This window comes from Sturnira hondurensis, unplaced genomic scaffold (assembly GCF_014824575.4).
Source record: "Sturnira hondurensis isolate 20B ecotype Veracruz unplaced genomic scaffold, ASM1482457v3 Scaffold0014384, whole genome shotgun sequence".
Lineage (NCBI taxonomy): Eukaryota > Metazoa > Chordata > Mammalia > Chiroptera > Phyllostomidae > Sturnira > Sturnira hondurensis.
In genome coordinates, this window is record NW_028087015.1 from 4,012,262 (window position 1) to 4,036,060 (window position 23,799).

At 39.9% G+C, this 23,799-nt stretch overlaps 1 protein-coding gene across 2 annotated transcripts in view; it reads right to left on the reverse strand.

The window, feature by feature from the left end:
• RNF180 (ring finger protein 180) overlaps positions 1-23,799 on the reverse strand; it is a 157,247-nt gene that overhangs the window by 110,994 nt on the left and 22,454 nt on the right. For both annotated transcript variants that reach the window (XM_037062875.1, XM_037062874.1), the window contains exon 3: positions 15,806-15,940. In XM_037062875.1, the coding sequence (XP_036918770.1) occupies positions 15,806-15,940 (135 nt within the window). The remainder of the gene's footprint in view (positions 1-15,805; positions 15,941-23,799) is intronic.

Sequence of the window (23,799 nt, forward strand, 5' to 3'; positions counted from 1 at the left end):
CCAAAAAAGAGACCTGTATATATATGGTCAATTGATTTTTGGTAAATATACCAAGGTAATAAAAAAAGATAAGCTTCTCAATAATTGGTGCTGGAACAACTGCATGTATCTGTATGAGGCAAAAACAAAACAAAATAAAGCAAACAAACAAACCAAGAAAACCTTAATGCTTACCACACACCACGCATACAATTAACTCAAAATGAGTCAGAATCCTAAAAGTAAAAGCTGTAACTACAAAGTGTCTAGAAGAAAACACAGGAGAAAACTGTTGAAACTTTTGGAGGGGCAAAGTATTCTCAGGACCCCAAAACACTAACTACAAAGAAAAAATTATAAACTATATTTCATCAAAATTAAATCCATTTACTCTTTGAAAGGCATCACGAAGAAAAAGAAATGTAAGTCGGAGAGCAAAAAATTCTTTTTGCAAAGCCTATATCTGACAAGAACTTTTTAGCCAGAATATAAATAATTCTTACAACAAAAAAGGAAAAAAAACAGATTTGTAAAAATAAGTACAGGATTTTAACAAACACAAAAGACAATATATTTCTGTCCAATAACCACATGAAAGGAGGCATACTGTCATTAATCATCAGAGAAATACAAATTCAAACAGTGGGAGGCCTCTGTACATTTATTATAGTAGCAGGAGGAGCAGGAGGAGGAGATGGAGGGGGAAAGAAGAAGAAGAAGAAGGAGGGAGGGAAGGAGGGAGGGAGGGGAGGAAGGCAGAGAAAGGGGGAGGAAGGAAGGAAGCAAGGAAGGAACTGGAAATATCAGTACTTATGAAAATAAAAAGCTGAAATTCTTGTACATTGATGGAAGGAATAAAAAATGGTATAATCAATTTAGAAAATAATTTGTCAGTTTCTTAAAAACCTATGCCCATACTTATTATAAAACCTAGCAGTTCTTAGTAAGAGCAAAGAGAAATGAAAATATATGTCTACAGCCCTGGCTGGCGTAGCTCAGTGGATTGAGCACGGGCCTGCGAACCAGACGATCGCGGTTCGATTCCCAGTCAGGGCACATGCCTGGGTTGCAGGCCAGTTCCTTGCAGGCTAACTACCAGCAGGGGACGCATGAAAGGCAACCATACATTGATGTTTCTCTCCCTCTCTCCTTTCCCTCCAAAGATAAATAAATAAATAAATCCTTAAAAAATATATATATATATATATGTCTACATAGAGCTTTGTAAACAAACGTTCATAGCAACTTTATTATAGCTTAAAACTGCGAACACCCTAATGTACATCGACAACTACAGCAGCCATTCAATGGAAAGACTATGGGATGAATCCATACAACAGAGTAATACTCAGTAATAAAAAATAATAAACAACAGCATGAATCATCTCAAAAATGTTATGCTAAGCATAAAAAGCCAGACATAAGAAAATAAATACTCTATGCCTATGTTTATAAGAAACTCTAGAAAAGACCAAATGTTGTACATTTAAATAGTAGCAGGTACATGAGTATGTATACATATGTCAAAAATCACTGAAAAGTACATTTTATTACATTTAAAATATATCATAATAAGATCAATTTTAAAAAATAATAAAAATATTCTTAAAGAAAAATGATCAAGAAACACTTGTAAATGATAACATTTTTATCAGAGAGGCCCCATGGGGCATGCTCTGTCTTAGTTCTCTGAACCCTCCAACCATGAGACAGTGCCAAAATATAGCAGGTACTTAATAAATGCCTGGTGAATAAGAACGACTCTTCTCTATGAAACTTTACAGATTTTCCACTGAAATCATTACCCTCTACCTTCCCTACACCACGTAGTTTTTATTTTGTTCAAAGTACTGAAGACTGCCCAAAGTGTGCACATTTTTACTTTCCATATTCTTAGGAAAAAATTCATTTAAAATATGAATTCTCAACAATTTGGTCATATATGAGCCAAGGTCCTTTATGAATTTAAATGGACTATATACATCTATTTTTAAAAAGCCTTGGGAAACTGATTAGCAGTGACTCAATAAAAATAAGGTCTATAGTTTTACCTAAATACTTTGCCTCAGAAACAAAGTGATGTATAAAATTTTTGAAAATGAGAATAGACTATAATAGTCAACACAGTCATTAACACATTAGCCCTTTCCATTAGGGGCTGACAGTTTTACAGATAAATGTAACTCTATAATTAAATTGTAAAATAGTTCTCATAGAGAATACAAAGTGAAATTGATGGATACAATCACCTTTACTTCCCTATTAAATTCAAAGTTTTCTGACCTCTCAAGGTTCTGACTATGTATGAGATAAATAAATAAATAAGTAAATATTTCTACACTGGTAAAAAGAATAATAGAATATTAATGGCAATCTACCTATCAAGTTTGAGTGATTACTAGATACAGTGTTGTCCATACGAAGAGATTTATTTATATGCCAGGAATTCTGATGGGTACCTTACCCATATTATCTCATTTTATGACTTTATTTGTGCACATTTCACATTTAATCTAATCATATAAAGTGATTATGGTATTTAATCACAAAAGATTGACCATAATATTATGAAACCACTATCTACTAGAAATTCAAGAGATGCTTTACGAACACTGCAATGAAGATAAACACTGGAGTCATAGTTCTAGGCTGATGCGGACATCAGCTGGCGCCCACAAACAGGGACCCAGAGGCCATGAGCCATCGTCATTAGGGACGACATACCAACTTGGTGGGAGTACGTGCGCATCAGCCCAGGTAAGGGCCGACGATGACCCTGAGTGCTTTTCGGGAATGTCGTAGGGTGTGTTCCATTTCAGAAGAAAAGGGTTTTCTTCCTAGGTCACTCTTGTGACTGCTTTACAACTGTACCTTCTTTAGGAAGCAGGAACCTTGCTCCCCCAAGCTTTTGCCGGGAGGCAACCCCAAGCTAGGTCTAGGCTTGGGAGAAAGAGCAAAGATTTTCCCTTTAATCAACTTTAAAAACATCAGCTAGTTACAGGACAGTTTACAGGCAACTCAGCAAATTCTTTCTTTTAAGCCGCCTGGCCCCTTTAGTTTTGCCTTTTAGTTTTGCCTTTTCCCTCCGTCCACCTGTATAAGGATTTAGAGGTGCAGGTGGAGAGAAAGCAAAATTGAGACTGGTTTTGTTTGTAATCACTGTGTTTGCAGTGGGAGGAATTTCAGAAAAAGGTTCTTTTATATTTGCTTTAGATAAAATATGTAACTTCAGCCATGTCCTGTTTAATGTTGAAACTTGTAGCTATATAAAATCCCTGATACAAGATAAAAAAAAGAAAAAGGTTCTTTTATTTGTTATGAAAATTTCTTTAAAGGTTTCTGAGAATCTGCAACCATGAGGAATGGGTTCTCTAAAGAACAAGAGCAATGCTTTAGGCTCAGCAGCATTTGGGGACTGCTGAATGTTTCCTACATTAGAGATCTTTAGTTTTGGAAGTATGGAACAGAAGGGACTGGTGCGCACTAGCTAGGCACTTTGCCAGGTTCATGCCAGCTGCCCGCGAGTCTCTCGGCCTGCCCAGCGAGCTTGGCAGCGCCCGGGTGTGCCACACGCTCGCAGCACGACTGAGGCCGCTTGCAGATGCTCACTCGCTGCCAGTCCAGTGGGGGCTGGGTCCCTCTGCTGGGTTGGGCAGCCTCCCAGAGGGCAGACTGGTTTCCCTCACCTCCCTTTCTCCCCAGTGCAGTGCGTGCTGGGAGAGACGGTCCTCATGCCTGGACACGCCTGCACAGTTGTGACCAGCCCGGCCCGGTGGTGCGTGCCTGTAGTCCCAGCTACTCGGCAGGCTGAGGCAGGAGGATGCTTGAGCCCAGGAGTTCCGGGCAGCAGTGCGCTCTGCCAATAGGATGTCTGCACTAAGTTCAGCATCAATATGGTGACTTCCCAAGAGCGAGGAGCCACCAGGTTGCCTAAAGAGGGGTGAACTGGCCCAGGTCGGAAACAGAGCAGGTCAAAACTCCAATTTTAAAAAAGTAAATGTACTTGCCAGTAGAGAAAAAAACTGCTTCTGAGAGTTATGAATGTGTTCATAAATTTGTCAATCTAAAGCATGCTATAACTGGGATGGGGGGTGTGACGTGTTAAAGAAATATTAAGAATCCTCCTTGTTTATGCCAGAGCCGTGACCTTTATTGTAAAAATGAAATACAGGTATACTGTTTCCCGGGGAGAACTAGCCCTTCTCCACGGAAGACAAAGTACCATTTTTTAACAAAGTACCTGTAAACATTGATCGTTTCCTTGGGGAAGAACTGGCTATTCTCCTGAAGGGAACAGTTAGTCAATCAAATCACAAAAGGCCCTTGGTGCATAACCATTTTTGTCTAAAACATATTTTTTCAGAGCAACTCCCCACCATTTTCCCCACTTTTCTTGGAAATTACCAGGTCCTAAGAACAACAGGGCAATTAACTTGCTGCTTAAACTCATCGCAGCTTGCAGAAACAGCAAGGTGCCTGCCTTTCCAAGCCCTTAGCAAGGCACCCCCATTTACAGGAGTTAATCCTCAAAGACTAAGTTCTCAAATAATTGGCAAACAGATGTCACTCATTAAGCTCTTTTTGGAAAATTCAAATATGTTCATATTTCTATTGATACTTATCTGGTGCCCTACACGCATCTGCTTTAACAGGAGAATCTGCTAAAAATATACAAGCCCATTGGCTTGAGGCCTTTAGTCATTGAGGATGGCCTCAGCAAATTAAAACTGATAATTGCCCTGGATACCTTACCCATTCTACTCAGGTTTTTCTTCAGTGTTGGAATATCCAACATAAAGCAGGAATACCTTAAAATCCAACCAGTCAGGCAATTGTAGAACGGGCTCATTATATTTTTAGAAATCTTCTTAAGAAACAGAAAAAGGGGAAGTCGTGAGTTCTTCCCCCCCAAAATTTGATTATGTTAGCCCTGTTTACCTATAATTTTCTAAATTGTGATGAATCACTTTGTACTCCAATTGAGAAACCTTTTCAGAAGAAGGAGCCAAAGTCATCTTATCCTCAGGTTTTATATAGAGATTCACTGGGAGACAGATCTTGGCAAGGCCCTGCAGACTTCTCAACTTGGGGAAGAGGATGTGCTTGTGTTTCCATCCCTACAGGTGCTGTCTGGCTACCAGCCAAAAGAGTAAAGCCTTATCATGAATGAGATAAACACCAAGCTCTACTACCTGGAGCTGAGAACTGATTGACTGACAGACCAGATGGCCCAGCTGACCCTGGACAACCAGAAGGAAAATGGACACTGGCACCGTCACTCATGGGCCTGGGGTCCCCCAACAGAGAAGGATGGGGCCTGCCCCAATGACAGGGGCCGGGGCTCAAGCACCTCCTGCAGAGGGCAACACCCCCTTGGTGCTCCATAATGTTCAACGGTTGAACCCTAAAAACTGTTCCAAGGGACTGAATTTACAACTTTGGGTCCTAGCAGTCCTTGGATGCCTCCTTGTCTTAATCCCTATTTGTACTTGATGATGTACATAAGGAGGCTGTTTTCTTGAGATCGCATTCAGAACAGCAAACAGTAGGTTTCACAGGCTTAACAGCTACAATTGCATTTACAATAGAAAAAAGGGGGAGATTAGATGTTGGGAACCGCCCTGCCTGGTTTCAGAAGCTGTAACCCCCCATGGCTAAGGCTGAGTAAGAGCCCAAGGGACCTGCTTCATCTGGGTCTGTTCTGCCATGAGGACCTGAGCCACTGAGGAGACAAAGCTTATCCTCCCAGCAGGAGCACCACCTCTGCCCACTTTATTTCACCCGGCCTGGCCTCCAATGGTTGGTCAATTAGCCAGTGATGGGTAAGATCCCTTAAGGGAGGGGTGACCTAAGACAGGCATGATCACGTGAAGGCCCTTAGGGAAGGACTTGGAGGGCTTTAGAAAAAGAGGGTAGTGAACCCTCGCCCCTAGGCTCTGACTTAGCCTGAGTCCTCTTTCTGTCTGCAAGAAGTCTCCTAATCTCTTAGCTGCCTTACTTCCTGCTCAAGCTAAGTCTGAATCAATGCCAGAGGTGGGTGTGGCCCTGTGCTGGAAAGGCTAGGCTCCCCAGGGCAATCAGGCCTATGAAAGAAAGCATACAATCCTATGAAACCTACTTTGCTAATATCCTCATTTTAAATAATAAGGATCCAAGCCTGAAATCAGTTTGTTTCCCCCAAATTTTATGGCCCTTTCACTATCTGACCCTGACCCAAAACAGGCCCTCAGAGTTCTCTGAATGTTATCTGTTCGATCATTACTGCCAGACAGGGCTTGATGGGCTTAATCTGAGAATGTGGGTCTTTGGAACCACCAGTTGTTTACGGATTATAATAATGCTGTATGAACTTTGATGTATTTGCCAATTACTTTCCCAGGGACGCATGGGAGACCAGGAAGTAGCAAGCTTTGTGGGATCTACAGCAGTCCTAACTACACACAAGGGGGAAGATGTAGGAGACGGTTCTGCGTGGTGTGGGCCCAGCTCCCACTCGGAGATGCACAGGACCCACACCCATGGGTAGGTTCTCCCATGGGTTATCAGGCCTGCAATGTGCCTAGGCCACTTTGAGTCTTGCTTTTTGCTAAAAACTCCCTCACCCAGATTTGTGGCAAACATTTACTGCAAAATAACTTCCTAAAATCCATGCTAAACCTTCCAAGGAGGAGTGTAACCGGTTCAACCACTTTTGCCCTTTTCAGTTGCAAATGTCCTTCTTCTGTGATGTGATTGCTGATATCTTCTCTTTTATTTTCTGTAAANGTATTTGCCAATTACTTTCCCAGGGACGCGTGGGAGACCAGGAAGTAGCAAGCTTTGTGGGATCTACAGCAGTCCTAACTACACACAAGGGGGAAGATGTAGGAGACGGTTCTGCGTGGTGTGAGCCCAGCTCCCACTCGGAGATGCACAGGACCCACACCCACGGATAGGTTCTCTGGTGGGAAATCAGGCCTGCAATGTGTCTAGGCCACTTTGAGTCTTGCTTTTTGCTAAAAACTCCCTCACCCAGATTTGTGGCAAACATTTATTGCAAAATAACTTCCTAAAATCCATGCTAAACCTTCCAAGGAGGAGTGTAACCGGTTCAACCACTTTTGCCCTTTTCAGTTGCAAATGTCCTTCTTCTGTGATGTGATTGCTGACATCTTCTCTTTTATTTTCTGTAAAAGGTAACCACTTAATGAGAGCCTGTGCATAGTAAATGAGGACCATCATGTAATGTGCCAAGAAACCCAATAAAGGTGGATCATGGCAAGGACCGTGGCTTTTGCTCCCCTTGAGAGAAAAGCCATGCTGTCCCTTTTCCTCCACCGGACTTGGTGGTCCATGTGAATGTCTCATTTCGTCCATAATGATCTGGACAGACACTGCAGCGGGTGTCCACATCACTAGGCAGATGAAAGAAGTTTTACAATGTAATTATTCCTATTTTAGTAGGTAACAAACACTTGTATTGTACCATTATTACTATGACCAGGTACTGTTTAAGGATTTTACTATTTTACATGTAAGAAAAAACAAGGGAAATTAAGTAACTTTTATGTAACTTGTCCAAGGTCACATAGTAAGCAGCACAACAAGGATTTCCACCCAGGCAGTCTGGCTTCAGTGCTTATATCCTCAGTCACTGAGCTTCCTATTCCAAATAAATCATAAAATTTATCGTATTTAGGGCAATCAACTTTCTTACATCGTTAGTCCAAGTAGGTTTTAAGGCATAATGCTACTATTCTTCCCTAAGCTTACAAAATAAAACAAACAAAACACTGGGGCACAATTTATACTTAAATTAACCAAGAATAACATATGAGGTCTGGAAAAAGTCCAGCCATTGTTAACATAACAAGAACAATGTGTGCAATATCAATGTAACGTGGTTGCCAAGGGCAGTGGACTGGAATGTGCATGTGTGAAAAATGATGACTTCACTGTATGAGTCAATGGGGGCAGCAGACACTGTTGAGTGAGCATGTGTACTTTGAGACCACTGCATTCAAAATAAGCAAGTAGAGCAACAAATCTGTATTGAATTTTGCATTAAGCTTGAACATTCTTCTGCAGAAACTATTTCAAAGATTCAGAAGGCTGTAGCTATCGGTAACTGGTGTTTGGCAGCTTTATCACAACAATCCATCTGCTCATGCATCACATCTTATGCAAAGTTTTTTTTGCAAAACATCAAATCACCCAGGTGACTCAGTCCCCCTACAGCCCAGATTTGGTGCCCTGTGACTTCTGGCTTTTCCCCCAAACTAGTATCACCTTTGAAAGAGAAGAGATTTCAGACTGTCAATAAGATTCAAGAAAGTATGACAAGGCAGCTAATGGCAATTGGGAGAAATGCATGAGTTTCCAAGGTCCTACTTTGACAGTAACTGAGGCATCATTGTCTTATGTACAATGTTTCTTGTATCTTCTTCAGTAAATGTTTTTATTTTTCATATTACATGAATACTTTTCTGGACAGAACTCATGCTAAGTTACACAGAAAAATGTTGTTTAGAAAACATTTCACAGTTGATTCTAACATGTGACTCACAACCTGATCTCCTTCATCTGGGAACTATTAATATAAAGCAAGCATACATTTTTCTCTGAATAGTTAAGTGTTAAAGCGTGTTTACATGCCAACAAAAAAAATCAAGTTACAGCAATTACTACAGGTGAGAGCAGCACAAAAGGCTGGGTGAAGAGTGGATAGCATTTTGTTCCCGTTTTTGAAAACAGACATGGCAAGCAAAGACACCAGGGTAAACACAGCAACTTCAAGTAAACGATAAATGAGACTGCCAAACTCCTTCGCCTGCATTTACCAACACAAAGCCCTAGAAAAATATATGTGATAGTCACATTACTTATTTCCAATATAATTTTATAGGTAAAATGAAACACATGAACTATTAAGTTTATAAGTCTACAGTCACTTAATTTTAAAAAACCACACAAACACATGATAAAGCAAGTTCTAATTGAGTATATTTTAAGACAAATGATTAAACTGGAAGCAACCTAATTTGAAGAATTTAAAGCTTTTACAGTACAGGCACAACAGGTTATCTCCTTGGGAAAAATTAAACTGAAATTAAAAAGACTGTATTATTAGGATTTTAAAAATCCTACTAGACAGATTTTTACCTTTCAAATTTATCACACTGGGTGAGGAGGAAGGAAAGAGAATGTAACAATTTCACTTAACATTGTCAGAAAAATGTTGATAAAATATTTTGTAAATGAAGTAACTTGCTCAAACAGCAGGTGGAGCTAATGTACTGTTATTTTATATTTTTTCTTGAAGGGTGGAGAATGTTTTCAGTTGCTCTGTACCAGAACTTCACTTAATTTTAAAACTACAAATCTTGTATATTATATTTCTATCAGTTAATGATATTATAATACAATGTTCTTTTTAATCCTCACCTAAGGATATGCTTATTGATTTGATTTTTTAACCATTTGAACTTTAATTTATTTTTCTTCTTTTAATTTCATTTTTTAAAGTTTTTATTTATTTATTTTTTAAAGAGAGGGAAGGGATGGAGAAAGAGAAGGAGTGAAACATCAATTAGCTGCCTCCCATACCTACCCTGACTGGAAACCCAACCTGCAATCCAGATATGTGCCCTGGCTGGGAATTCAACCAATGACCTTCCCCTTTGTGAGATGACGCCTAACCAACTGAGCCACACCAGTAAGGGCAATATTTGATTTTTTATTGTGTTTTCTTCATTACCATTTATCCCCCTTATACCTTCTCCCACCTCCACCCACCCCTACCCCTCAATCACCACACTGTTATCCAGGTCCACGAGTCCCTTTTCTTTCTTTTTAAGATTTTATTTTTAGACAGAGGAGAAGGAAAGAAGAAAGAGAGAGAGAAATATCAATGTGTGGTTGCCTCTCATGCACCCCCAACTGGGGACCTGGCCTGCAACCTGCAACCCAGGCATGTGCCCTGACTAGGAATCGAACCAGCAACCCTTTGATTCACAGGCTGGCACTCAATCCACTGAGCCACACCAGCTAGGGCTTATGAGTTCCTTTTCTTTTTTGTTCCATCCTGCCACTCTCCAACAACTCCCTTAATCTCGCAGAACTGTCAGCCTGCTCTCTATGTGTCTTTCTCTATTTTTCTTGTTAGTTCAGTTTGTTTTAGATTCACAATGAATGAAATCATATGGTACTTGTTTTTTTTTTTTTCTAACAGGTTTGTTTTGCCCTTTGTAGTAGTGTGGACAGATGGACCTGGAAAACATTATGCTAAGTGAAATGCTTATTGATTTTAGAGAGAGAGGAAAAGAGAAGGAGGAGAGGGAGGAAGACACTGATAAGAAAGAAACATTGTTTCCTACAGTGTCCTGATCAGGAATCAAACTGTCTACCTAGGTATGTACCCTGACTGGGAATTGAACCCACAACCTTTTGGTGTACTGGATGATGCTCCAACCAACTGAGCCACCTGGCCAATGCTATTATATAATGTTTTGAAAGATGTGTAACACAATATTTCCACTGAGCCACACTAGCCAGGACCTATTAAACACAATAGTTCCAATGTTAGCAATAACATCCCCTTTTTCATTAACAGTAACCAACTATATTATTTAACTATATATAGTAGTTATAAATACTACAGAAAATGATCAGGTAACAAAAATTAACATTTAGAAAAACATTACTAATTAAATGTTTAAAGTGTTACAAATGTGAAGCAACCAAATTCTGTCAGACTGCCTGGCTTTTCCATTTGTGCTTTGAGAAGGTATTTCAAAGGTGAAAACTTTTTACTTAAAACGGAATGAATGAAGAAAACTGAAAGCCTCAGGGAAGGCCAGTCTCCCGGCACCCATTCCTGCTACCTTTCTAATTCGGTCTTCACAAAATAGCCAACATGATTATTTTTAGAATTCAGTGATTATGTCACTCCTTTTCAATGACTTCCCAGATCAAAGTCCTTAATTTGGTTTATAACACAACACATGATCTAACCAATACTCACCTTTCTAGCCTTAAATCTTGCCAGACTCCCTCTTAATCACTCAACTCCAGTCACGGAACCCTTCTAGTCCCTTCCAGTCCCGCGGAAACACCACGTTCTCTCCAACACGGGTTTCGAACACACGGATCCCCAGGCGTAGAAAGCCCTCCCTGCTGTGCCCCCCTCGCCACTCACCCCTCATCTCCACGCAGCTCACTTCCTCGGAAGAGCCTCTCCCTCACAACTAGGTCCAATCCTCTGCCTATACCCTAATCTTACCGCCCCCTGTGCTCTTCATGTGTGCCACCTAAACAGCTAAAATTTAATATTTATGACTGACCACTCTCCTGAAAGTGTCACAAGGACAGAGTATCTCTCTTCTGTTCTTCGAATTTCCAGGGCCTGCTGGAGGACCTTAGTCTGCTTGGTCTGCACAAAATGCCGTAGACTGGGTGGCTTAAGCAAGGGGAAAACATTCCTCACAATTCTGAAGGCACGAAGTCTGAGATCACAGTGCCAGCAGGTTCGGGTTCTGGGGAGAGCCTTCTTCCTAGACTGCAGACTGCAATGCCCTCACTTGGGAGGGAGGGAGGGAGGGAGGGAGGGAGTGGGGAGAGATACAGACAGATGGAGACTGAAACAGGTGATAAGGGACCACAGCCTCTTACAAAATGGGGTCCATTCTTACAACTTTGTTTAACCTTAACTACCCCCTAGAGACCTATCTCCACACACAGTCACACTGGCGGTTAAGACTCCAACATGTGCATTCCTGAGGAGGACACAGTTTAGTCCCCAGCAGAGGGTAAGACTAAGTATGGAATAAATATATGCTGACACCCAGAAAAGGGCACATACAGTATTTAAAATGTAATAAGAAATAAAAGTACAAGTTATTTCAATATTACAGCTATTGAAGGAAAGGTACCACCAGTATAATAAAGCTACAGAGAAAATGAGCAAAATATTCACTCAGAAAGGTGAAGGAGGAAATATATAATCCATAACAATTCAATATTCCTGGGTCATGTTTATGGCCACACTGTATTTGTAATGGTGTTATAAAGATGAAACATTTCATAGCCTCACTATGGAAAGACTCATAACCCAAATAATTATAATGCTTTATAGTAAGTGTTGGGCAATCCCCCAGTTTCCGTTTTCCTCAGCTCACTGGAATCCGGTAGCTGCTCCTACAGCTCTCACACTACAGTGAACGTCAAGCAATGATCTATCTCTTTGCTAAAACTTTGGCACACTTTCAGTTCTCGTGCAGGGTGTCCACATATGGCCAGTTAGCATGCCAGCTCTGATCTGGGGCACCTTTCACAGACTGGAACCCTCTAGAACTGTGCAGTGTGTAACATGCAATTGAAGGCAGTGTCTGGTCTTCTACTTCTCTCCAACACAATGAATTCCACTAACCAATACCTCCTTCTGGAAGTCATTTGTCCCTTGATTTTCATAACACTATATTCTACTACTTGGACTTACCTTCCCCCCACATCTAGCGAGCCTCTTTTTTCCTTTATATGTTCCTCAGCCCTCTTCTTTCTCCCATCATTCATTCACACAATGTCTGCTGATCTCACCTACGCTCGCAGCTTCACTCACCACTTCCATGTGGTGACTCCCACGTAATGCAGATCTCTGTGTTGAATTCCTCGCCCAAGGAATCAGCAGCCTCCCAAAAATCTCTAGTTGAATGTTTTGTAAGCCACAGAAACGTGATATGCCCCAAAATACATCAAAACTGACTAAAAAACTAAAATCTGGGACAGCATTCTCCCATGACCCTAGACAGCACGAATGGAGACCATTTCTGTTATTTTATGTTTAAGTTTTTAGGGCTTTTGCTGTCGTTATTTTCTTTTGGGTTTGGGTCTTGCCTACATTTCACATATCTCAGACCTGAAGGTATTATAGGAATCCCCCTTTTTCCCTGTAGACACAGTAGATTGTTTCAAAATTCCATTCCAAATTTGCTGTCATGTGCCTCACTACATGCCAGTGGCTGGAAAACTGAAGCTCAAATGTCCCAGATTTTCTTACAGCTCAAGTTCCACACATGACCTAGCTTCCACCAAGCTGATATGCCTGCTCAACATTATAAAAGCAGAAGCTTTTATAATAGCCTCTTCAACAAATGGTATTGGAAGAACTGGACAGCTACATGCAAAAAAAAATGAAACTTAAGCACCAACTCACACCATACACCAAAATAAATTCAAGGTGGATAAAAGACTTAAATGTAAGCCATGACACCATTAAAATCTTAGAGGAGAACATTGGCAAGAAAATCTCAGGTATTTCACGCAGCAACATTTTTACTGATATGTCCCCCAGAGCAAGGGACATAAAGGAAAGAATAAACAAATGGGATCTCATCAAAATTAAAAGCTTCTGCATGGCTAAAGAAAACAGTATTAAGATAAAAAGACAACCAACTGTTTAGGAAAACATATTTGCCAATGATACCTCAGACAAAGGTTTAATCTCCAAAATATACAAAGAACTTACACGACTCCACTCTAAGAAGACAAGCAACCCAATTAAAAAATGGGCAAAGGACTTGAACAGACACTTCTCCAAGGAGGACACACAGAGGATCCAGAGACACATGAAAAGATGCTCAATATTGCTATCAGAGAGATGCAAATTAAAACCACAATGAGATACCACTTTACACCAGTCAGAATGGCCATCATAAACAAATCAACAAACAACAAATTTTGGAGAGGTTGTGGGGAAAAGGGGACCCTAGTTCACTGTTGGTGGGATTGCAGACTGGTACAACCATTATGGAAAACAGTATGGAATTTTCTCAGAAAACTAAAATTGGACTTGCCTTTTGACCCAGCAATTCCACTGCTGGGATTGTATCCTAAGAACCCTAAAACACCAATCCCAAAGAACCTATGCACCCCAATGTTCATAGCAGCACAATTTACAATAGCCAAGAGTTGGAAGCAACCTAGGTGCCCATCGGTAAATGAATGAATCAAAAAACTATGGTCCATTTACACAATGGAATTTTATGCAGCAGAAAGGAAAGAAGGAGCTCCTACCCTTTGCAACAGCATGGATGGAACTGGAAAGCATTATGCTGAGTGAAATAAGCCAGGCGGTGAAAGACAAATACCATATGATCTCACCATTAACAGGAATCTAAACAACAAAACAAACAAGCAAACAAAATATGACCAATGACACTCAAATACGGAACAGGCTGACAGGGTCCAGAGGGGAGAGGGGAGAGAATCATAGGGGAAAAGGGGATGGACTCACATGAACAAGTATAAAGGACACATGGACAATAACTAAGGTGGGGGGCAGGGATAGAAGTATAAGACAGAAAACTGTAGAAAAAGAAAAAGAAAAAGAAAAAGAAAAAGAAAAAGAAAGCAGAAGCAGTGACTGTATTTATGCTGTTTCTTTTGGTGAACTTGGTTTTGGAGGAACTTGGTAATGCTACAGCAAAAGTTACAGTAATTCCATGTCCAGTTCCTAGTTCTGTGGGGCTGAGAGGCAGAGTGTGCGACTCCCACATCCCAGCATTGGACGGGGACAAAGGAGGGTGGTCCCGGAGCCGACAGCTATGAATGCTCTTCCCCAGCTTCCCAGTCGTCAGTGTTCTGAGAACCGTTTCATGTGGAGTGGAATGCGAGAGAAAAAAGTCCAGAGTCTGCTCAGGTTAGGGAGACCCTAGGGGGGGAACCCCTACATAAAACTGGGCTGCAATCTCAATATAAGGGTAAATGAGAAATAAACCCACTGCTCAGGACAACCCAGCAGAAAACATGCCTATGTCAACTCTGATATTCAGCAGAAGGAAAAGAAAAATATCTTCCCCTCGGGGCATAGAAGACTTTCTCAGACAAAAAGTATAAAACATAAAGGACATGAGTAATAAGTTCTATAGTATATTAGGAACTTCTGTTCACCAAAAAAGACCACAAAGAGTGAAATACAAGTTATATAAATTGGTAAAAGCTCTTTTTAATACAAAACCCAACAAGGGATTAGCATTTAGAATACATACAGGACTTCTAAATGTAAAAACAAAACTACCTAATAGAAAAACAGGCAGGAAAAGAAGACATTTTACAGAAAACACAAATGGCCTCAGAAAACGAGATGTTAGAGTGGAGTGGAAGTGACCCCGGTCAAACGTGGCTGAGACAAAACAAAACAAACAAAACAAACAAAAATTGAGTGTCTTTCAAAGAAGGGGAAGAAACCAGTGATAGGTGATTACAGAACTTCAGAATTCCCTGTAAAATGGACCCATGGATACTGTCTGGCTTGCGCCTCCTTGATACTGCCTCCATACTGCTCTTAGGGAAGTTTAGGGATTTTATTTTTGTTGTTTAAAAAACAGTTATTTTTACCAGGACAACCAGTTTAAAAATTTGAATGTTGTTCAGATGTTCCTACTGACTTTCCAATTACATTTGAACTTTCTCTTTTAGGTCCATATTGAGTACTAAAAAATACAATATAATAGGTTTTCCATTTCTTAAAGAATATTTAATTTAATTGTGTGGTGATGACTAAGGTTCACTCATGGTAGGGATAAAAATATGAACCATTATTACCTGGAACTTGTATCTATGATATTACACCTAAAACTTTAAGGTCATATTAATGGCAGCAGCTGCAGGCAAAATTAATCGTTAAGTGTGGAAGGCGGGATGCTCTCTGAATAGCACTTTGAAACGTTTCCAGTGAGTCAAGTAACACGAGGTAAAAGCTGCATCCAACGTGCAGGGAGGGTGTGCGTGTGTGGGTACGCACATGGATTCCTGTGCTAGGAGACCAAAGACTCGAGTTAGCTGCGTTTACCTTAATCACTTGGTTCTCAAGATATTTCATGAAACAACCAGAAGTTGCTATGCATTTTCTACATTTCCAACACTGAAGAATATTTATTTCTTCTTGATTACAATTTTTAGTTATCACTTCTTTACTTCTTTTCATCTGTGAAAAAATAAATGGTAGAATATTAAATGGTACCACATTAAACTCGTTTTTCTAAACCCTTTGTACAGCATTAGCTACATATGGAGAAGGAAGAGAGTTATTCATTATTTGTTGAGGTACCTACTGGTTACCAGGTCTTAGGTTAGGGGAACTCTATAAACAATGTCTGGGATTGAAAGTTATGATGATGCATTATGTTAGTAACTACCAGCTTATTTTATTTTTGCAGAGTATTTTATGTGTATTTCCAACTGTTACTGAAAGAGGTGAAAGGTCACTGCTGAATAGTCCAGTAAGTTATTACAGTGGCTTTAAAAGAGCCATAATAAGAAAGTATAACTATTCCTGTAAGTAAGATGTTTTAAATAGCCACAGCATTAACTTTTACATACAATAGGATTTATTGAGTTATGGCTTATGTTCTGAAAATTGAAACTTTCTTTAAATTAATGGCAAAAATTCCTTATACTGAATGCAATCATTTCTCTTGCATACATTGGTCAGTGAAACAGTTCANAAGGTCACTGCTGAATAGTCAAGTAAGTTATTACAGTGGCTTTAAAAGAGCCATAATAAGAAAGTATAACTATTCCTGTAAGTAAGGTGTTTTAAATAGCCACAGCATTAACTTTTACATACAATAGGATTTATTGAGTTATGGCTTATGTTCTGAAAATTGAAACTTTCTTTAAATTAATGGCAAAAATTCCTTATACTGAATGCAATCATTTCTCTTGCATACATTGGTCAGTGAAACAGTGCTACATCTGGCAGTATGTGTTCTCAAACAAATAAACTCAGAGAAAAGTCCTCCCAATTTTATAGTCTAATGCTTAAATCAATAATGTGACTTAGAACAATTCATGAAAAGTTTCACACTAATAAGGATAAAATAGATGCAGTGTATTTAGTAACTGGCCTGGTAGTCTTTATTCATTATAGAGAAAGAAAGTGTTCATTTATTCAGCTACCCACCAGTCTACTGCCTTGTTCCTGAGCCACATTTCCTCATTTGTTAGCGCTTTCATTTTTCACTCATTCAACAAACATTTACTGAGAGCTAACGGGATGAGTGAAACTCTGAAGGTGTGGCGCAAAGATGAATAAACCTTATTTTCTGTCACAGAAGTGCTCACTCTGCTATGAGATCAACAGTTTTTTGCTCCAGTTCATTAGAATCACTTAGGAAACTTTTAAAGGTAGTGACTCCTAGAAAACTTGACATTCTGAGATAAGGAGGAAGTTAGGAATGGATACTTTAAGAAAGTTCCCCAGGTAATTCTTAAAGCGACAGCTATGAGGACTATAAGAGCGAGAGGGGAACATCAGTGGACCTTAACCAAACACGAAGGAAGGTTTTAGGGAACTCTGCCAGAGAGAGCAGAGCACGCCCTTGTTGCAGCCCATCTAACTCTGGCACTCAGGTACCTAGGCAGCGGCTGTCTCCGCCAACACCTTCTGAACCCACCTGAGCCCAGCTGTCCAACTACTGAAACTTTGTCCTCAGTGATTATCAATAATACCTTCATTTGCAAAATGTGCTGACCTCCTCTGGATCAGTATTAGAGTGCCTCCTTCATGTAACTTTGTTAGCACTCCTTTCGCCTCTGTATTTCCTTAGCATCTTCTATCCTTACATCCTTTTACCCACCAGTGGTTCTTCTCCAGGAGCAGGTACTACAGGGAGGGGTCTATTAGAACCCTTGATGGAGAGACTCCATTATCTGCTTATAACCTCCCCTTCCCTGATATCCACACACATGCCTGCATTTCTAGCCATCCCAAGACTTTTCCAGGCCCCCTTGGCGTGCAAGCATGTAGTTAGAAAAGGTCTTGTAGATGATTCTAATAGGTCTTCACTACAAATCACTGAAAATTATACTTGGTGTGACAACTATTTTATTTTACTTAAAAAAACACTGAAGTATGTATTTGGTAATGTTCCCTACTCCCACCTCACCACCCCCATTAACTGTCATCCTGCTCACTGAGATTTTGCTTGTTAGTTCAGTTTGTTCATTAGATCCTGCATATGAGTGAAATTATATAATTGTCTTCCTCTGACTGATTCATTTCACTTAGTATAATCTTCTCCAGGTCCATCCAATGCTGTAGCAAAGGATAAAATTTTTCTTATTTTTTTACATTCCACTGTGTCCCATAGTTGTTTTGTCCACTCACCTACTAATGGATACTTGGGCTGATTCCTTATCTCGGAAACTGTAAATAATTTTGCAATGAAAATATGGATGTTTATGTTCTTTCTAATTAGTGTTTTGCGATTCTTCAGATACACAGGAGATCCAAGATGGTGGAGGAGTAGGTGGAAGCTACACTTCCACCCAGGACCAAACTGGAATTACAACTAAATTAAAGAAATACCATCTTAGGCCCTGGCTGGCGTAGCTCAGTGGATTGAGCGCGGGCCTGCGAACCAGACGATCGCGGTTCGATTCCCAGTCAGGGCACATGCCTGGGTGCAGGCTGGTTCCTTGCAGGCTAACTACCAGCAGGGGATGCACAAAAGGCAACCATACACTGATGTTTCTCTCCCTCTCTCCTTCCCCTCTAAAAATAAATAAATAAATAAAATCTTAAAAAAAAAAACTTAAAAAAAAAAAAAGAAATACCATCTTGAAGAACCAACTGAACACTAGCTGGATAGAAGCCTTACAATAAAGGACACACAGAAGAAACCACTTCACCACAATGAGACTGATAGGGAGTGCAGAAGAGGCACGAGAGGGCTGGCTGGACCCCACAGGCAGCAGCTACTGCTGATGTTCTGGAGGGATGTTCAAATGGCCTGGGGGATTCCCCCTGAAAAGTGTATGGTCTAAAATCCAAGCGGGGCTCTCCAGTAAGAGATGCTGGAGATGCAGAGATCCTCTTAAAGTGCTGATGTGTAAAATTTCATTTGTTGCCACTTACCCTGGGATCTGACAGGAGGGGACAAAGTGGACTAGAGATGCATGAGGAGTCTGGTGCTGGTGGCTCTGGGGAGAGAGCTGAAGGAACAGCTGCCAGGATCCCTGTGCTCAGTCATTCCCCGTACCATAGAAGCTGTCTTTTTTGTGCAGAGCACTCCCCCCCAAGTGCCATCACCCTGAGGGAAAGCAACAGTCCTATCCACAGGAATCCCTCTTGCCCTACCCTGTGGAGCTTAAGCCCTATTGCTGAATACAGCTGGAGGCTACATCAGTGATTAAGCCTGACAGCAAATGCGAATCTCTGGGAGCTTTAAGACTTTAACTGACCCTCCTGTGTGCCCAGTGCTGGTAAAAGATGGCTTTGGTGACATTCACTATTTCATGTGAATACCAGAAGGAGAAGAGAGTGCGCAAGGGATGGAGAACCTATCTGAAGAAATAATGACTGAAGACTTCCCTGATCTGGTGAAAGAAAAACACACATAAGTCCAGGAACCACAGAGTTCCAAAAAATTTGGACCCAAAGAGGCCTACTCTGAGACACATCATAATTAAAATGGCAAAACTTACAGACAAGGTGAGAATCTGAAAAGTCGCAAGAGAAAAGCAGTTAGTTAACTACAAGGGAGCTCTAATTAGTGTCATCTGATTTCTCAACAGAAATTTTTTAAGCCAGAATGGACTGGCATGAAATATTCAAGGTGATGAAAAGCAAGGACCTACAACCAAGGTTATTTTATCCAGCAAGACTATTACTTAAAATTGAAGGAGAAATAAGGTGCTTCCCAGACAAGAAAAAGCTATAGGAGTTTTAACACCAAACCACTACTGCAACAAATGTTAATGGGCTTCTTTAAGAAGAAAAGTGGCGGGGGCCGGGGGGAGAGGATGTAGTTAAAAAGAAAATGGCAATAAATATGTATCTATCAATAATCGCCTTAAATGTAAGTGGTTTAATGCTCTAACCAAAAAATGCAGGCTAGCTGAATGGACAAAACAAGATCATCTTAGATCAAAACATACATAGGACTAAAAGTAAAGGGATAGAAAAAGATAGTTCATGGAAATGGAAAGAAAAAAAAAACTGGGGTAGCACTACTTATATCCAACAAAACAGACTTTAAAACCAAGGCTACAGTAAGAGACAAAGTAGCACACTACATAATGGCAAAGGGAACAATCCAACAAGAGGACATAACACTGTAAACGTTTATGTATCCAACACAGGAGCACCTAATTATGTGAAACAAATCTCGATGGACATAAAGGGAGAGATCAATAGAAACAGAGTCATAGTCAGGGATGTTAACACCCCATTGAGTTCAATAGATAGATCTTCCAGACAGAAAATCATCAAGGAGACAGCAGCCTTAACCGACACACTAGATCAAATGGATTTAATTGACATTTTCAGAGCATTTCACCCCATCACAGCAGAATATACATACTTTTCAAGTGCATATGGAACGTTTCCTAGGATAGACCACAAGTTACGACACAAAACAAGTCTCAATAAATTTAAGGAAACTGAAATCATATCAAGGATCTTCTCTGATTGCAATGCTATGAAACTAGAGATCAATTGGTGTGACAGCTATTTTATATAAAGGACTTTTTAAATCTATAAATCTAGTTTTGATCTTATTCTGAAGTTCTAAACCAGGATCTTCGCTTGCAGATGTTAAATGTTCATCTCTATTTGAAACTCCTTTTCAGGGCCTTTGTAATGCCTCTTCACTTTCTCTAGATTTGTGCTACCCTACACGACAGCCACTTGTCAGACATGTTATTGAACACATATTAATTTCACACTGAAATATTTTTAATAAACAGTAGTAAGTAAAATATATTGTAAAAACTAATTTCACATTCTTTTAACTTTTTGACTGTGGCTACTACAATTTCTAAAATCACATGTATGACTTCTACTCTATTCCTTTTGGACAACACCTCTCTAGGCTTCCTTGCTCCAGGTCTTTGTGTGGTTGGTTTCCTTCTCATTATTCAGATGTCGGCTCAAATTCATCTCTTGATAGGTACAGTGTAAGAAGCACCGGAGAGTTTATTGAAATGTAGGTCACAGGGCCACATTCACAGCGATTCTAATTCAAAGTTTCTAGGGTAGGAATCTGCATACTAACAAGCACACCAGGTGATTCTGTTACAGGTGATCCGAAGACTATACTCTGAGAGACACCAATCTACCGAATCTAGTCTGAGCTCCTTACTATGTCAAAAAAATGTCCTTTAAGTAGCACAAGGGACTTTTGTGATGAAACCATTCTCTATCTGATTGTGGTGATGCTCGTGTGGAACTATACATGTGATAAAATTACACAGAACTAAATACACACACAAATGAATGCACTAACTGGTGAAATCTGAATAAAGTTGATGGTATAAAGGGTATACTGGGTGTTTCTAAGAATCCATAATTTATACTTGAATGTACAACCAATCAAAGTAAAAGTTAAAGAAAAACTTTTGTCACACACACTAAAAACTCAAAACCTTAGAATCATATTATTTTTACCAATTGACTGTACTGACCACTTGTATAATCCTCTATACCCTTTCCCTATATTTCTGGCTGCATAATTTTGTTTGCCTCTTGCTATGGCAACTTTGCAGTATTTTCTACAAAAAGAATAAAAAGATTAGTCTTTCCTCTTTTCAAAATAATTGCCCTTTAAAACCTGATTCCAAACTGGTTCAAGTCTTGGTGCCCACTCCGAAAACATACCACACCAACACTATGCAGATCCATGCCCAGTTCCCTAAAAATACCTTTTTCTGCTTTTCCTTTTTCAAATTTGCTGCTCTCTTTTCCTGTATTATCATTATCCTTTCTCTGACTTTATGTTAAGAATTTTTTTCCATCCTCTAAGTATGAGCTCAAGTTTCTTTTACAGATGCTTCCCGGGAAGAGCAATTCCTCCCCATTCTGTGACCCACAGTACTTCAAACACACCTGTGCAGTAGTACTGGTCAGGCTGCTGTATTACACTTATCTGTGTGTATTGATGTCTACTGATTTAATTGTGAGCTCCCAAAGCACCATATTCTATTCAAATCTGTATTCTTAGAATCTAATATGGTATCTGGCTCCAAAAAAAGATACTCAACAAATGTTTGTTGTAATCAAATGAACAAGATCTGGCAGAGAGCTCGGCCTGCAGTCTTTTTCCAATACTGAGTGTTAACTAAGTCTGGTCAACTAGTGGGACAAACCAAATAGAAGTCCTTTTGAAAAGGACCTGAGGCATTCAAGTGAAGAAATAAGCTTTGCTTTTATATAACTGAGCTTGAAAGGAGAACTAGAGGTTAGAGACATAAAGGTGATACATTTACAGTGATACATTTACAGGAGATACAGTGATACATTTACAGGAGAGCTGAGTTGGCTTCTGTTCAGGAACCTATTAAAAGAAGACACCAAACATGGTGAAGATCCCTACTATAAAATGGTAGCCTTTGAGTGGAATACAGCATGGTTGTTGGATGGTAACTCAAGTCCATCCCCAACTCAGCATCCAAAACACTGGCATAGATTTTAGGAAGAGAGAGAATTGTATAAGTATACAACTGAAAAGTCTGTTTTTGGATGTTTTTTGAATTGTTTTGTAAACAATTTTGGGCAGCATACACCACCTGGCCCTAACACTCTGAGGACTCGGGGGCAGCAATTACAGAACTGCTATTACAATTTGTATGACTGAAGTGGAACTTAAAGACTAAAAAAGCCTATGAAATTCAGGTATAATAGTTCTTCACTTTTCTCCCAAATCCTATTCCTCCTCTCTTACTCCAGTTCTAACCAGACCAGATACTTGCATTTTTCTAAGACGGAGTGCTCCCCTTGGACCCCAGTTCTTCCCACTTAAGTCACAGCCTTTGTTACTCATCTCCAGTCCCATGCTTGGTCTCTCAGACCACACTAGCTGCTAATGTCTGCATGATGTACTCCATATTGCCTGCTCATAGATTTCCTCTTGCTAACTTCACTACCTATCCTAATATTCCTGTCATTTTCTGATATTTCCTCAATGCACTGGCCTTTCAAGAAACTAATGTTTTACTGAGTTATGCATATCTCCCAAGTATTGATACACTTCACATTTCATTACAGATTATCAAAAAAGCCACATTTGTTAATATTGCCCCCAACCTCAGTAAAACTTTCTCTAATTATTGGGCAATAATCAAGTTTATAGTGGTAGATACATATTTTCTAAAGTGCTAATTTTTGTTTCAAGCTCAAATTTTATCACTTATAACAAACACTGGCAAAAAGCCACATCTGAAGAACCATAGTTTGTCAATGACTCAAGCACAAATGGTGTGCTGTGGAAGGTAGACAGTTCACTTCACAACTGAAACAACCAAACAAGGGCTTGGCCTCAAGGCTACTGTCTGCCCCGAGTGCACTGCAGAAAATGCTTTATGCTTCCTCCTATTTTTTTCACACAGAATGTTAAAAAGATATTTATTTAAGAGTAAAGATGTAATAAAATCAGTAATAGTTAGTGCTTCAATAGTTTTTTTTAACTGCCTGTGTACAGCAGAGAAGACTCAAATGGCTACTAGTGAGTGCACTTTGTCACCACTGCCTTGACCCCCGCTAAGGGACCAGCAGTTGTACTCACTGTTGCACTTGCATTATTAATGAAAATGTTAACACATTAAAAAGAAGCAAACACCACAGAAAAAAGGCAAATAACATCTCAGTATTACCAAGAAAAAAGTCTGAGCTGACCCTCTGGAGGTCCTAGAGACCTCCGGGGACACAACCCCCATTCTGAGAACTGCCACTTTATGCAGAGCAGCTGTCCGAAAAGTACTATGAAAACCTTATTTTCTAACAAATATTCTTTAAAATATTTAAGAGGAGATGAGTCCACATGGAGAAATATATTTATAACAAAT